Consider the following 16,953-nt stretch of genomic DNA (forward strand, 5'->3'; position numbering starts at 1 on the left):
TGCAGGAATAACTAAGGACAAGCATGAATGCCACCTAGTAATATAAAAATCACATTTTGATTGCTTCTCAGCCGTTTGGCTAAGATCAAGTGTAAAAACACATTCTGGAATTCAATTCAGAGGAAAAGGGAGACTTATAGGGTTTGGCTTGTCCACTTATGTTTCCAAACCAATGCCATATGAGAGACAACTGTGTATACTCAGCCTTGTTTTATGCCAAAGACTTTCTTGCAACATGGTCTGTTTCCAAGAGTAACACACATATATTTTTCCAAGAACACTGCTTGCTGCCCGACCACTTCTAGCTACCCACAACGTTCAGAAGAAATGGACTGAATGCGAAGCCCTGTAACTTTGCTGGATGGGTATAAAAGGCCAATTGAGAACACTGCAAAACATTCTTTCTAAAAGGACAGGCCATCTATCTAATTCTTTTCTTGGTACTTATCTATCTGGTCCTTCTCTAATTAATTCAAAGTCACTTGCTTTTTATAATTTTTGACTTTTACAGTAATACTTAAAAATATAGCTACTAAATATTAAACTCTTCTATATCTCTTTACAAAAATGAGCTCTGGAACTCAATTGATTCCATTAACATCCCAGTTTTCCACTTCGCTGTGAAAATTTGCATGTGGCTTAACCTTTGACTCAGTTTACTCATCTGTAAAATGGGAGTAATAATAATGTTTCTCATAGGTCTGTTGTAAGGATTAAATAAGTTACGACATTACAGTATCTGGGATCACTTAGTAAAGAATTAAGTAAATTGTCTTGTTGTTGTTGTTGTTGTTGCCATGTGAGAAACCTTTCTGTAGTGCACAAACTCCAAATGCCCAAGTCAAAACAGCTTGCTAGTGACTGTCATTTCCTCTCCTTGAACTGTAATTTTTCCATTGAAAATATAACACAGATAATAAAGATCATAACAGTAGCTGACATGATCGAACGCTTATTCTGTACCATATTCAGTATTGAGTGTTTTATATGCATTTTCTTATTAATCTTCACAAGCGCTCTACAAAGTTGGTACCAGTTTTCAGATGCAGTGACAGATGCTTAGAGAACCTAAATAACTTGCAAAGACCAACCAGTAAGTGGAAGAATTTGAACTTGAAAGCAGTCCTTCCTATCAGAATATATGTAAGAAAAGAGGAAAAAATATATACATAAATATTATCAGTGGTTGTTTCTGGATCATAAAATTAGAAGTGATGGCTTAATTATCTCTACATCTTCTTTTATACGAACATATTTCTCTGATAATAAGAAGTTTTTAAAAGTTATTCCAAATAATGAAGATAATAGCATTTCTAGCTAACAATGAATAATAGCAATCTTATTGCTCACTCTTGTGAATTAAAAAGTAGTCTATCTTTGAATCAGTCTCTTTATCCTTTGCACAAAGAAGTTCTGTTATGGCTTTCTAAAAATGAATACAGTGTTTTAGAACCTGAATTCCATCTACTTTTACTTAGCAAAAATGTAACATGTGCAGATTTTTAAAAATTCAAGTTAAAATCCAACATCAGTTTTAAGTTGGGTGAGAAGGCCTCCTTGCCTTTGCCCCTGATGTCCCTGGGAGAAACGCCCCCCAAGAGCCTGCATGGTGATCAGCAACAAAGGAGAGGCCAAATGGAAGCAGAAACCCAGGCTAGTGACACGCTCAGAAGAGGCAAGTTTGTCCCGCACTCAATTACTTCTCAGCACTCTTGAGGAATGGAGAAGAAAGAAAAGCAATGGTGGCAGATCAGATTCATGGTCAACCAACATTTATTCTAGTGCCTGCCAAGTCCTGGATGCTTTCACCAGCATTATCCCATTTCATTCTTCAAGAACAGCGTAAAATAGGTGTCCTTAGTCCCACTTTACAGGTGAGGGCAATGAAGTCCAGGCATCAAGCAGTCTTCTGAAACCCACACAGATGATAAGCAGTAGACAAGGGATTAGAACCCTGGTCTGCAAACCTCTTACTCTTTTCTCTATATAATGCTGCCAACACCTTCATCACTCCCAATTCTCAGAAGTAAAGGGCAGGCAGGAATCTATTATTAGAAGCATTATATATAAGAAAGTATCTATAAATTAGAATACTATAACACAAAATAATTAGTAAATAAAGTATGGTTATATTTGTACACCAGTTCTGCAGTTCCTTTTTTGTTCTTTTTTTTTTAAATGTAAGAACCTATTCTTTGATAACATGTTTCCGCTCGGGATAGTGTTTGCTAAGCCTATGGTCCTTGCTATGAAGTGCAAGGCAAAATTTCACTTAGTGGTTCAAAACAGATTTTATGTGTAAAAACAAATAGACTCATAATATTACTTAAACTAGAACCACAATCCACAACAGACTTGCTAATTATTCTCTCCTCTGAGGTCTCTGGAAAGGTGATAACCAGTTCCATGACCCATCCCTAAGGCTCTCATCATCTTTGACATTTCTGTCAATTTATTATTTTTGATATCTGTCAACAGAGATTAAACAGAGGAGAATGTGGACTCATTGTTCCCAGAACTTTACGAGGATAAGGACATTTAGACAATGGAATAGGTTACTGAAGCACGTTATGAAGATTTTTTCTTTTTTTTTTTTCCAAGAGGCTGAGCTGTCATTTGCTTGGAATGGCTTAGGACAGTTCTGACTGGAGGCAGGACTATGGACTCATTAACCTCCTAGCCCTGTAACTGTCAATCTCAATTCTCACCACAGTTTCAATCAGATACAGCTGCCTCTAGTTTCATTCTGGTTGGTTCAGTGTGGTTGTGGGCTCATGCAATTTTCTGTATTGCAGGGGAAAGAAAGCATCTTCAGTGTGTGTCTATATCTGTGTGCATGGTGGGTCTTTCCTTACCAAAAGTCTCAGCATAAAATGTATTGATAGATGTGTACACTGGTGTATAGAAAAGTGCCCTGTGCCAAATATAGATGATTCTTTTTATTTCTCTTTGCATATAGATGAACACACAGCTGCAGCACTCTCAGGAGGCCTAGGAGTTGACTTAGTCCAAAGGAATGACTGTGCTATTTTTGCACTTTCCCTCACATTATTTCTCAAGGCTTGAGGGAATTTAAATGTGACTTACTTGGCAATGACATGTGTCAGTCCCTTCAGTGCCTCCTGAATGAGATCATTTACACAAATCACTTCACCATAGCTCATTGTATTTTTCATAGACAAATACTCTCACTTAAATGGAATCTAGATTTCAAGAAAAGAGAGGGTTTTTTTTTTCACTTCCCTTAAAAATGACTTTGTAAAAAATGTCACTACGAAATTCACAGTATTGGTGTGATGATTCATTACAATATATGTTTTCTGGAAGAGACAAGGATATTTCAGAAGCACCTTAGTATTACAGATAAAAGACTTGAGGCTCTGAGAAGTGAGTAACTTGGATAAGGTCTCCTAGTAAATTGGTACATCCCCAGGCCCATAACCCAGATCTCCGGGATCCTGGTCCAGACTGCACCCTCCCTGCACTGTGTAACTGGAGCCCCACACACTCTGGAATAAAACTGATTCTAGCAAAAACAGCTATAATTTAAAAACTCTCTTCAATTAAATGTTACTGAACTTTTCTCATGAAATATAATTTTGGAAAAAGCAATTGCATTTATAAGTATACATAATTCATGTCTGTTATTTCTTAATTCTTATGAGAATCTTATTACTGAAATAGTGAAATTTGTCTGTTCTCTTGTTAAAATCTATTAAAATGGAAACAAGTAATAATCAAACCAAGCTAAAAAATACACAATAAATATAAAATCAGAGAGTGTGACCAGACTTATTCACCTCTATCGAAAGAATAAGAAAGGCCCAAGGGAGAGGGGGGCATTAGTTAGAGGCATAGTACTTTATATTGTGGGTACTTGGTGAATGTTTTTAAGATCGATCATTAAGGCTGGGCGTGGTGGTTAGGCCAGGTGCGGTGGCTCATGCGTGTAATCCCAGCACTTTGGGAGGCCGAGGCGGGCAGATCACTAGAGATCAGGAGTTCGAGACCACCCTGGCCAAATAGTGAAAACTCATCTCCACTAAAAATACAAAAATTAGCCGGGCGTGGTGGCGCACATTTGTAATCCTAGCTACTAGGGAGGTTGAGGCATGAGAATCACTTGAGCCCAGGAGCGGAGGTTGTAGTGAGCTGAGATCGGGCCACTGTGCTCCAACCTGGGCAATAGATACTCTGTTTCAAAAATAAATAAATAAATAAAAATTAATAAACTCTATCGGTGAATTCACTTTATAGGAATTTCCAAGTTTGTAAGCCACTTTTACAAGTACTATGAAAGAGTTCTGTGCTTATATATTTGTGTATTGTTTATGGCAGGATATGTTTAAATGGAAATGAAAACAACTTTGAGCAAATTAAACCTAACCAACTTTTTAAAAAATATCCCTTTAGAACTTGAGAGAATTCTACCATTCCATCAAGAATGAAGCTGGCTATTGTCATATTATTATGCTATAAATACTATTGACTACCTCTATTATAACATTTGTACGGAGGTAGGACGGGTATTTCTAATGGTCTATGCCTCATTTAGTCAAGCTAAAACATTAAATTTACTGTCTTTTTTTTTTTTTTGAGACAGAGTCTCATTCTGTCGCCAGGCTGTAGTGCAGTGGTGCAATCTTGGCTCATTGTAACCTGTGCCTCCCAGATTCAAGTGAATCTCCTGCCTCAGCCTCCCGAGTAGCTGGGACTACAGGCACCATGCCCAGCTAATTTTTGTATTTTTAGTTGAGATGGGGTTTCATCTTGTTGGCCAGGATGGTCTCGATTTCTTGACCTTGTGATCTGCCCACCTCAACCTCCCAAAGTGCTGAGATTACAGGCATAAGCCACTGTGCCCAGCCAAAATTTACTGTCTTATTCATGCATTCTTTCAACAAACATTTATTTCATGCCTAATATGACAGGCAATATAGAAGAATGAGTACTCTGGAGTCAAAATGCCTGGGTTCATGTTCTGCCTTTCTGTTTACTAGATATGTAATCTTGGATAATTTGTTCCTCAGTTTCCTCATTTATAAGATGGAGGCAATGATAATACCTACTGTTATTATTTATTACATGATTAACATCAATGAAGCATTTAGATGAAGATATGGTAAGGGCAAAAGCTCCTGTTGTTATGATGTGTTATGGATTGGGGATAGAGGGCAAACAAGGTAGATATGGTGTCTACCCTCATGGGGAAAATTGGGTAAATAGCTTTTACACTACAATTATGTTAAGTGCTAAAAGAAGGTATAGCATGACTAATATAAATCTCTTTAAACATTCATGTGTAATTTTCTTCTGCTATTGCAACCACAGGAAGCTGCACAGTACATTGCTATTCCACATTTTGGTAACTGAGATTTGAAATCTTTGTTATTTCTACAGTAAATCATACCCCTTTAAATGAAGCAAGTGAAATTTCGTATCTGTGACATTGTGTTGGGCAGGCATCCTTGGAATAATTCATTTCTCCATTTTAATTCTTATTTCTTTGTGACCACTTAAAAGTTTCAAGAAAACAATCTTAATTTCACTGTGCTACACTCCTTAAGGCACAAATCTTTGTGATGTTTCAGGGACCTTTGTCTTGATAAAGACAAGTACTTCAGAAAAAAAAAAAATGAAAAGACCAACAGCCAGTGTTTGTTGAAGATGAGCTCAGTCATTCTTCACATTGTGCAACAGATGGCATTGACAGACTGATGGTTGGGAAGGAGGAAACCTGCATCCCCAATTTCAAATTTCAAATACACCATTGTCTCATACCACAGCACCATGTCATAATTACATATTGATTTCTTTTCTTCTAATACCACTTGTCAGCTTTCTACAAGTGAGCTGATTTGGAAAATCTGAAAAAATATTAACCAGATATCTCTAAACACACTTGTCATTTTGGCCCCATCTCAGATATCAAAGAGGCTTGAGGCACAGATTTTAAATTTATATTTAAATAAATATAGGCTTGTTCTGCAGACAGCTCATCTAGACAAGAATTTAAAAAAGAAAATAAAGCTGCCAAAGAATCTTCAAGAAGTCAAACTCATTTCTGAGATTTTTCTTAAAAAATAAAACAAAATGATTTTATAGGATTCCCCAAATGAGGATGGGACAAAAAGTGAGCCAAAAGTCCCAAGGCTGCTAAAAATGACTGACTTTATCTTTGGCACACGTATTAAATGTCTTATCTTAAATTTTAGACAAGGTTTTTGAGGTCTCTTCTAAAACACAGGGGTAATAAAAATGTTTTATTGCTTTTCTTTTCTTCCACAATGACATGGATATTCTTTATTGTAGGAGAATAGAAGACTTGGGACTTACCCTTTAAATTGAAAGACAGATAACATAAGCACTGGTCACCTGCTGCCAGGCAAGGTGTGGTCCAGTACTGCTGTGGTTATATGGTGAACTGTGACAGCATTTCCACAGTGTGGTACTTGAGTGCACTAAAAATAGGCAACCCTGAACTATACTGCAGTTGAAGGACAAGATAAAAATAGGAAATAAACTTGAAAAATAATTGTATAAATAGAGTACAGGGATTAACTCAACCCACAGGATTGAATTCCCTAATAAGTTTTGCTATTTTTATTGAATGCAGGAAAGAAACTAACATTTAAATATTTAAGTGAAATGTTTAGTGTAGAAGTGTTTTCTGAATTTAAGAATGGTTGACATTCAAGCAGAGATAATGTACACCATAATTTCAAATAGAAGTTCTTTAATCTTTTTAGCTGGGATGTACCTTTGTATCTTTTAATGGTATTCCTTTCACTACACACACACACACACACACACACACACACACACACACAAAACTTGGATATCTGTCAGCTATAAAAAATATAACTGATCTTGTAGATGTGGCTAAAACCTGACCTTTATTTGCAGAGTCTCAGCTTTGGTCTTGTATTCAATTCCCAGAAAACAGTAAGGAAAGGGAAAAGTCCAAGAAATGAAGCCATTCTATATCATTTAGCATAAATGTAGCCAATATAGAGATGGCATCAAATGGTTAAATATTCTTCATATTTCCTTAAAAGAAAATATTTAAAATGCTGGTTTCAATAATTCTGGGACAGAAAATCTGTATCAGATTACCAACTCTTGGCCTCATATTTCAGTCCTCTCTCATTTTGACTTCTGTATTTCCACCAAAAATGCCATCAATTCTTAACTCTGCTTTTTTTTTTTTTTTTTTTTTTTTCCTTTCTCTGCCACGAGTCTAGAGCCAGAACCCCATCAAAATCAGACTTGGATTTTGGCAAAGGATCATTCCCTTCTGAATTTCTGGCCACTTCCAGCAGATTAATTTTATGATTATGTCACCTTTCTGCTCAAAACTTCATAGGGTTACTTAGAGGAATCCCACACTCTCTAAACTTGCTATTCATTTTTAACAGTAATACATTAATTATGCATTCATTTTATTCAACCAATTTATATAGTAAACATCCCTAAATCCACTAATTTATATCACAGAATAATAAAACATCACTGATAATCTACCTATGTGTCCCTTGCCTAACCTAATCCTATCCCCCTTTCTCCCTCTCACAGGTAACCAATCTCCTAAATGTAATGTTTATCAAGTCTCCTTTTAAAAACTCTTAGCACATATATGTACATCTAATTTAATTTCATTAAAAGGTTATAATTTTATATGTTCCCTTCTATGGCTTTCTTCAAAATGTTTTTTCCTTGACATTTGCTTACTATTATTTATCTGTGTCCATTGGAACTTGGGCTGTTTCTTTCTTGTCTTTTTTTTTTTTTTTTTTTTTTTTTTTTTGCTATTACCAAAGCATCCAAAGTGATCCAAAGTGTACTGCAAACATTCTTAACATGTCTTCTGGAAAACGTACCTACTTTGAATCCTCTTGGGTATATGCCTAAGAGTGAAACTGTTGAGTTTTAGGTTGTACCAGCAAAGGTACTGGTGGGAACATGATCAAATTGTGTAATTGAGTAAAGTTTAAAAAAATAACTATTATGGGACAACACCACATGCTAGGACTAGCAAGGGCAAGGATCCTTAAACATCCCTAGCCCTAACAAGGCACAAAGAGGGAGCTACTACTTAATCTCAAAAGGGTAGCTGCAGCTTTAAAAGATTACTCAACAGAGCTCTAGCTTTCAGTAGAACTCAGTTAACAAACTGGCAGAGAAAGAGGTGATCTCACTAAGAACCTTGACCTGACTCTCTACCCTTCTCTCTAATGTCTTGCCATGGTCTCTCATTGGCTGAACCAAATCAGAAGCCAGAATGCAAGGAAACCATTCACGATCCACTTCCAAGAACACAGTGCAGGGTGGAGAGGGTTAGGATCTAGATCTAGAGAGATAAATTGATACATGCAAATGTTAGATATTATAGAATTCCCTCTTAGTTTTCAAAGTGTTTGTACTAATTGATACTCTCACCAACAGCGGATAAGATCATACTGGGCCATATGCTCTCCAACACTGAGTATTATTAGACTTCTGAATTTTTGTCAATAGGCGCAAATTGTTATCTCCTTGTGGTCTTGATTTGCATTCCCTCAGTTAACTGCTAACACTGATCTATTCTTTGTGTTTACTAGTTAGACACATTAACTCTTCTGTAAAATTCCCAGTCATATATTATGGAAATTAAGTTTATGCTAAAATTTATAGAGAAGAACGAAGAGCAAGAATAGCCAAGACATTTCTGAAGGAGAAGAAAAAGGAGCAACTTTTCTTCAAGATATAAAGGCTTATTATAAAGTTATAATAATCAAAACAGTAAAATTGATGCTGTATACACATCTTGACCAATGGAACAGGAAAATAAAAACCCCAAAATAGACTTATGAATTTAGGGATCATCAAAAATTATGGATATAATATGTCAGATCACTGAAGAAAGGCATGGTTATTTAACTAATACAGTTAAAAAATTTGATTATTCATATAGGGAGCAAGAAGAAAAATGGATTGCTATCTGAAACCATACAAAATACCTCAGATGAATTCAGACCTTAAATTCAAGAAGCAAAGCCTTAAAACTTTCAGAATAAAATACCAATGAATGCCCCTGTCTGACCTCAGGGTAGAAAAGGATTCCTTAAACATAATACAAAAAATGTTAATCATAACAGAAAATATTGATGCATTCAATTATGTTAATAAGAAATTTTCATGAAGACAATTTAAATAAACAGTAAGCTACAAACACGAAGAGAATATTTATAATTCATGTAACTAATAATGAGCTAGTATCAAGAATATATGAAGCACTTCTGAAAAAAGGCAAATGACCTAGTGGAAAAAGGGACAACTTACATCTCTAGCATACTTTTCTTTTATGACCGTGTTTTATGAACCATCACTAGTCTATAATTCTTGGAGGACTAAAATTGTCTGAGCCATCTTTCTTTATGACCCAGCACAGTGCCTGTTGGAAAGAAAATGGTCAACGAATGTTCATCAAATAAAGGAACAAACTTGCCACCCCAGAATAATGCAGACTGTTATAAAACTCACCATATGCATGCCCTCAGAGTCTTTCCTCTTATACTCACATTACCAACTCCTATCCACCCAGTTTGGAAGTCCAGATCACCAGTCACTTTACATCATAGTCCTCGCAGCCTCTAGCATTTAGCAAACATTTCTCTGGGATATCTCACGCACTGTTGGATTACGTTTCTCCACATTTCTATGTCTGTCTCCTCTTTGATTCTAGACTTCTCGAGAAGGCCATACTTCTCTAAAGCACAGTGCCTAGTAAAATTCTATGAGGTGTCCCATATTTATGGGGGATGTGGCGCAACACCTAGTACAAATTACCAGCCATCCATCAGGCTTCAAAATGGCAGAATAAGTGGTCTGGGAGAAATACTGGTCACTTTCATTATGATTTTTTTCTCAGGTTTAGGCAACTGAAATAAGGTTACAAAAATTAGAGATGTAATTTATGAGGTACTCATTGCAAAGAGAAAAAAAAACTTTTTGAAGATTGTTCAAGTACACAGTTACAATTGGAACAAGGCAGCAGAGTATAGCAGAAAAAAAAAATGGGGCCATGGTATCAAATATGTCTTCAACCCCAGCACCACCCTAGCGTGCTCTGAGCTTCATGAGTAAAATGTGATAAAAATCTACCTCAAGGGAAGTGTAGCAGAGTAAATGGTAGAGAAGCGGTACTTAACTTCATTTTCCCTATTTCTCCCCTCCCTCTTAAAAATAATGCCGTGTTCCAAGAACAGAAAACCAAACACCGCATAAGTGGGAGTTGAACAATGAAAACACATGGACACAGGGAGGGGAACATCACACACCGGGTCCTTTCGGGGGGTGAGGGGGCTAGGGGAGGGAGAGAATTTAGAGAAACACCTAATGTAGATGATAGGTTGATGGGTGCAGCAAACTACCATGGCACATGTATACTGACGTAACAAACCTGCATGTTCTGCACATGTATCCCAGAACTTAAAGTATAATAAAATAATAAGAATAATGCTGTGCTCCATCAGATCTTGCAGTGCATGGTGTTTTTCAGTTAAAACTGAACCATGACACCCTTAATTAACTTTGCTAATAGAAGCTTTTGCCAAATTCCTACTTGCCTCGCATCATCTATCTTGACTTGACTAACATTCTTTTTTTTTTTTTTTTTTTTTTTGAGACGGAGTCTCGCTGTGTCGCCCAGGCTGGAGTGCAGTGGCGCGATCTCGGCTCACTGCAAGCTCCGCCTCCAGGGTTCACGCCATTCTCCTGCCTCAGCCTCCCGAGTAGCTGGGACTACAGGCGCCCGCCACCTCCCCCGGCTAATTTTTTGTGCTTTTGGTAGTGACGGGGTTTCACCGTGTTAGCCAGGATGGTTTCGATCTCCTGATCGTGATCCGCCGTCTCGGCCTCCCAAAGTGCTGGGATTACAGGCGTGAGCCACCGGGCCCGGCCTTGACTAACATTTTTAATGGGTGGAGGGAGAACAAATGGCCACAGATTAAATGTCTTTACCCATAAGAATAGAGTGCAATTGGTCACTGTAATAGGAGTATCTCAATAATTTATTTACTGACTTTATCATAATTTCAAATATGCAGAAAAGTTAAAAATCGTGTACAATTATAACCCACATACCCACCACCTAGATTTAACAATTGTAACTGTCATCATAATAACGTGGAGGGTAATGATGACATTACCAAAATTTCCTAAGTATATTATTTTCTGATCCCTTGAAGGTATCCAAAATCCAACAACAGAAATCATCCAAAGTTTCTTCACTATGAACTCTTCAGTGAACTTTTCCCCATTCATAACATGAGGGTATCTCTGAGAGAGAACTACCAAGGAGCACACAGGGTGAGCTACTCTTTTCCATAATGATGCCTCTTGGTTTCTTGACTTAGGAAGCTCTGGGCCTGCTCACTTCTATTACTCATATGGCAGATTCTGCTTCTTCCTTCTTTGTACACTTTCAGGTTTTCAACAAAATAGCACAGTTGCCAGATTTAGCTAAGAAAAATGCAGAATGCCTGGTTAGCTTGAACGTCAGATAAACAATATAAAAATACAAGTATATCCCAAATATTGTATGGGATATACTTATGCTAAAAAAGTAATTTGTTGTTTATCCGAAATTCAAATTTAAGTGGGCATTCTGTATTTTATCTCACAATCCTGTGAAACACATAAATTCAATAACCTTCTGAAGGGGGTCTAGATGACTTTGACAGCTGGGCTCTCATGCTTCCAGGCCTGAAGGCAAAATGAGAGAAAACTATAGAGAAAGGGAGAGAATATACTTTTGCACCACAACTAAGAAAATATTATTTGGAATTGCTTTTAACTGGTTGGGAGCTAGACAGAAAGTCTGATGTGTGTTTGTGTCGGATTTAGTAAGTCATCTGTGAGATTCTGGAGGAAACAGGGTTGTGGACCTGAACAGATTGAATGAATTTATGATTGGGGTTAGAGTCATATGTGTAGTTTAACAGGGTGTATTGCGCCTATTGCCACATTAATGCTCTATATAAGCCAACCACAAACCTTGGTGGTATTGCTGGGGTAAGCATTTATTGCTCACACATCAGAGTAAGCTGGGGGCCTGGCTCTTAGATGATCGTTGGGAGCTCTGCTCCCTGTGTCTCTCATCCTTTTCTTAGGACCATTCAGCTGTCTCAGAGATGTCTTTCTCACAGCAACATTTCAAATACAGTGAAAGCAAGCAGAAACATGTGAACCTTCGAGCGCTGGTCTTAGAACTGGCACAGTGTCATTTTCACTTCATTCTCTTACTCTCAAAACCTGCTTCTATGGGTAGGAAAGGGGTCTCTGCCTCTTTAATGAGAGGAGCTGCAAAGTCACACAGCAAAAGGCATGGATGCAAGAGAGGGAAAGAATTGAGGCCATCACTATGCCTATCCCAAGGCGTGGGCTGGAAACTAAGAATAAACTGGGGAGCAAAAAAGTTGCTTCTTTTGAAAACTATACATTTGTTTGCAACTGTAGCATTTTTTTTCTTCTCCAAGAAAAGTAATTAGCAAGACTTCCAAATTTTTTCCAGTTTGTGAAGCAGAGATGCCAACAGATCTCTACAAATTACCAGAATGTTCCACAACTCTTCTCAAAATACCTGTCAAAAAAGTTCTGAGCACATGGTGGCATTTTTTCCTTGTTGTAAACACAATGTATCTATATGAAGAGTCTAACATATTAAGGATGGAAATTTGCAGGAAAGTGGTAACGTTTAAGAGAAAAGGAAAACGAACTGAAGATTCGAACAAATAACTTCCTATTCTGGTATCCCTTGAAATCTAGCACCAGTTTCTTCATCATTTGCTACATTTAGTTACAGGGAAGAACAGACTAGCAATTGGATGTGGGACTCTGAGACTCCTCTGCTTGTGTGACCTTTGTAAAGTAGCAAGCTTTGCACAACTTTTAAATATGTGGATCAAATAAAAATCTCATTGTAAACTCTGAAATATCAAATAAATAGGAACTATTTTTACATCTAAAACCTCAGAAACCACTTTGATCCTGGAAATCTTCACTATGACCTCAAATTGCAAGTTCTTTTCTGTCAAGTCAGTTATCAAAATCAGTAGATTTTTAAAATGATGAGTTTGATTCTTAGCTCTTTGATACTTATTTTCTTTATTGGTAGGGGGTAGAAAGTAAACTGGCATTAGACACATAATTGTATCAATTGGGACACTTTCGGTTTTAGGCACCTATAAGTAATTAAGTCTCAGGACAAAGGCTGGTCTCATTTCAAGGACTTGGATAAGGTGACAGAGTGTATATGCTGTTGCCAGTGCCTAGTGGCCAAGGCCAGATCTGGCAGTATATAAAGAAGTGAAATAGGAAGAAGGGTCACTACTCAAAGAATACGGAGTGTATTAGGCAAATAACACCTGTTCACTAACAATATTGACATCAGGTAACTTTAAAAGATGAATTACCTGCCATTTTTAAAAAGTGTTCAGTTTTATTCATATTAATTAATTTTTCAGAAGACAAAATGAAGCATAGAGAAAGTAATTTGCCCAAGATCCCATGACTCATGAGTGGCAGACTTGTGATCTGAACTGCAATCTCTTCACTCCAGCCAACATTATGGACCGCAGCAAGAAAAAATAGAATGGCTAACGGAAATACGATCGATCTGTATGTGCAAAAAGAAAAGCTCTTCCAAAACACTGCTGGTATAAAGGGCAAGTTGTTAAACAGTATTAGAGTGTGACTCCTTTCATGTTAAGAAACACACACACACACACACACACACACACACACACACACACACACAAAAGCCCCCAACACACCTGCACAAATGTACTTCAAATAAATACATCTATATAGAGCTTCATATCAAAATATTAACAGCTATCTTTAGAGAGGGGAGTGGGATGCTGGGGATGAAAAAGAATGTATTTTATACTCTATCATATATATATATAATCTGAATTATAATATTATATAAAGAAATAACTTGATTGGGGGAAAAGAAGGAAAAGCAAAATGCCTAGATGCTAAAAATTATGCATGAAAGTCAAAAGTTGGTTCTAGACCATTCCTTTATCTTACTTGTGCTGTTATTTTAGGATGAGTGAAAACTACTTGTCACAAATTTCTTTCCCCATTGAGATGGTAGCACACATTCTCATAAAATGGTGTAGATAAGGCAACTTTTCAGAACATAAATGCATTAATGGTTTATATACATAGCCCCTAAATCCTATGTGACCTTTAAAACATTATTTTAATTATAAACTACAAGTATACTAGAATCTAGAATAAGCACTTGTTTTCAAACAGCAGTTTATAAAATACTACAGACACAATTGATGCCTCTTATAAATCTCCTCAATTCAATCTTTCTTGGTTCCCACAGGTAACCATCAGCAAATATTTTTTTCTACATATACAGCAATAATTTATAGTATCATTTTTTATATTTATACTTTATATAACTAATTTCGTAAAATGCCTTGTTCCACCACTCACTCTTGTCACTTATTTTTGAGATGTATTCATACTGACACACATAGCTCTAACTTGTTCATTTTGACTATTGTGTGGAAGTCTATCACATGAATATATGCGTTATCAAAGTTGAGCATGGGTTAGGACCCCTTTCTGCTGTTTTACACAAGGCTGCCATGAACATTTTTGTAGATGTCTCCTTATGCATGTGCGTAAGTACTTATTTAAGGTAACATGGTAGGGAATCTTTAATTTGACTAGATATTGCAGAACTGGTAGTCAAGCCAGTGTATTTTCCCACCAACAGTTAGAGTTCCCACTGTTTGATGTTCCTGACAACACTTGCTATTTTGAAACTTACGTTTTTGCTAATTTGATGTGACACCTTTCCATGTTTTTAACTTGTATTTCCCTGATTATCAGTGAAGGGTATTTTTTTTCCATGTTTGTTGGCCTTTTGAATTCCCTCTTGTAAGAATAATGTGCTGATATTTCTATTAGGTAGACATCATGACTTGTAGGAACTTTTATATCTTCATAAATTAAGCCTTTCTTATATATTAATATATTGAAAACATCCTACATGTCGCTTATCTTTTAGTTAAGTCTTCAATCCAACTCAAATATATGACGGTTTAAATTAGGGATCCAAATTCATATGTTTACTAGTAGATATTTATGCCAACACAATTTTTTAAAAAAATTCACTCTTCTCTACTTGCTTATAACAACATAACTTAAGTATCTATATACGAAGATCTCTCCATCTGATTCAAGGAAAACAGCAGCAACATTTAGCATTTGAGATGGCCATGCCATGTATCAGGAACTATTCTAAATATTTTACATGCTTAGACCATGCATTTTGGAGTCAGAATGCCAGGGCTTAAATGTACACTAGGGATCCCTGATAGATGGTAAATTTTACAAATTTCTTGTTTGTTCACTGGCTAATAGAAATGTATGCATCAGGTAAGGGAAATAAATATTCTGGTTGACAGAAACTATATTTTTTAAAAAGCACCCCAAATATACAACTTACTTTTATTAAATAGAAAAAAAAAATCCCCAAGAGGCAGATATCCCAGTAGTTTTAGTGAAAACAAATTTAATATCATCTTGTTTGAACAAAGCTTTTAGAATAAGTGAGCAATTAAATTCTTAAAGTAGGGACAGAACACCAACAAGCTCTAGATTCCAGAAGAGCTGTAAGCCGACAAATTGGCATTGTTTTGCTTAACAGTTTTAGCTTCAATGTAAATATATATTATTACTTAGGATATTAGCATCTGAACTATATAATGACTATTTTATCATTTTACTTGAATTAAAACCAGAATTTCTGGAACTTCCAAATAGTCTTTAAAGTTTTTCAATATAAACATAAACTAACCCCTATTCCTCTCTACATATCAAATGTGAAATAACTGTCACAATATATCAGCATTTTCACAGAAAGATTTTTAAGTCTTCTGGCACATAAAATGTGTAATTTCTGTGTGACAATGTCATAATTATATACAGAAAATATTTTAAATTCTTGTAGAATTTAAGTTCTAAAGATTAAAAAAACAAGAGTTCCATGTTAATAAAATATTAAAATACTATGAGCTTGCCATAAAATTGACAGTGATTTGTAATTACACAAAGAATACACAAGGCAAGTCTTTCACACTAAGTGATTCATCATTGAAAACAATTATTGAACTGAATATACTTATTTGATATCACTAGTTTTCTAAATTATTCTTTCAGCACAAAACAGGCTTTCATATAACTTATAAATATTTCCAATTGCAACATTGAGGCAGCAAATGTCATATCTATGTTTGTCCTAGTTGTATGTCATACAAATATAAGTCTATGAATCTTATACCTTTGTCTAAGTCACCATTGTAGAGAATGTGCTGGTAAGTGAAATCAATACAAAGTGATTATTTTTCATTTGTAAAAAATGAAAATCATTTACACCTTGTTTTAAAGTTCTAAAGCAGCATATTCAACACTTAAGGCAAAAAAAAAAAAAAGATTAAAAAATTATTATAAATTATAAATTCTGGTAACTTTTCTTCTGGCATTAAAAGCCACGGCACAAATTCTAATATTTTAACAGATAATATATTAGTGTACATCTGAATATACATTTGCCAAAATGTTCCATTAGTATGAAGTTGGTCTGAAGTGGAAGTGAAGTGCAGTGGTGTGGCGGGGTAACATTTAACGGTCATCCTGGGCATCAGGGGACATGGAATGGCTGAGTCTTGACCTTCCATTCACAGATATTGTATTTGATGGAATGGTAACCTAAGAGAAAGAAACACACTTTGCACCCATCAATTTAAAATGGGACAGCTGTCTAATTTTCAACAGTTACCACATTTTAACTTCTGCTTAATTGTAAATGCTAAGTATTTATTATTTAATAAATTATAATCAAGAATAAACGTTCATTCTACCATAAAATTTAAAAAGAGTTGT

The 16,953-nt window shown here is 35.9% G+C and overlaps 1 protein-coding gene across 41 annotated transcripts in view; it reads right to left on the reverse strand.

The window, feature by feature from the left end:
- The window catches only part of COBLL1 (cordon-bleu WH2 repeat protein like 1), a 194,026-nt gene that overhangs the window by 16,538 nt on the left and 160,535 nt on the right, over positions 1 to 16,953 (reverse strand). For 35 of the 41 annotated variants that reach the window (XM_015432309.3, XM_005573336.4, XM_065525581.1 and 32 more), the window contains one exon: positions 15,558 to 16,779. The exons of the other annotated variants lie outside the window; for them this stretch is intronic. In XM_015432309.3, the coding sequence (XP_015287795.3) occupies positions 16,693 to 16,779 (87 nt within the window). In that variant the 3' untranslated portion in view covers positions 15,558 to 16,692. Of the gene's footprint in view, positions 1 to 15,557; positions 16,780 to 16,953 lie in introns of those variants that run through there. 41 annotated transcript variants of the gene reach the window in all.

Source organism: Macaca fascicularis, chromosome 12, assembly GCF_037993035.2.
Source record: "Macaca fascicularis isolate 582-1 chromosome 12, T2T-MFA8v1.1".
In the NCBI taxonomy this organism is placed as follows: domain Eukaryota; kingdom Metazoa; phylum Chordata; class Mammalia; order Primates; family Cercopithecidae; genus Macaca; species Macaca fascicularis.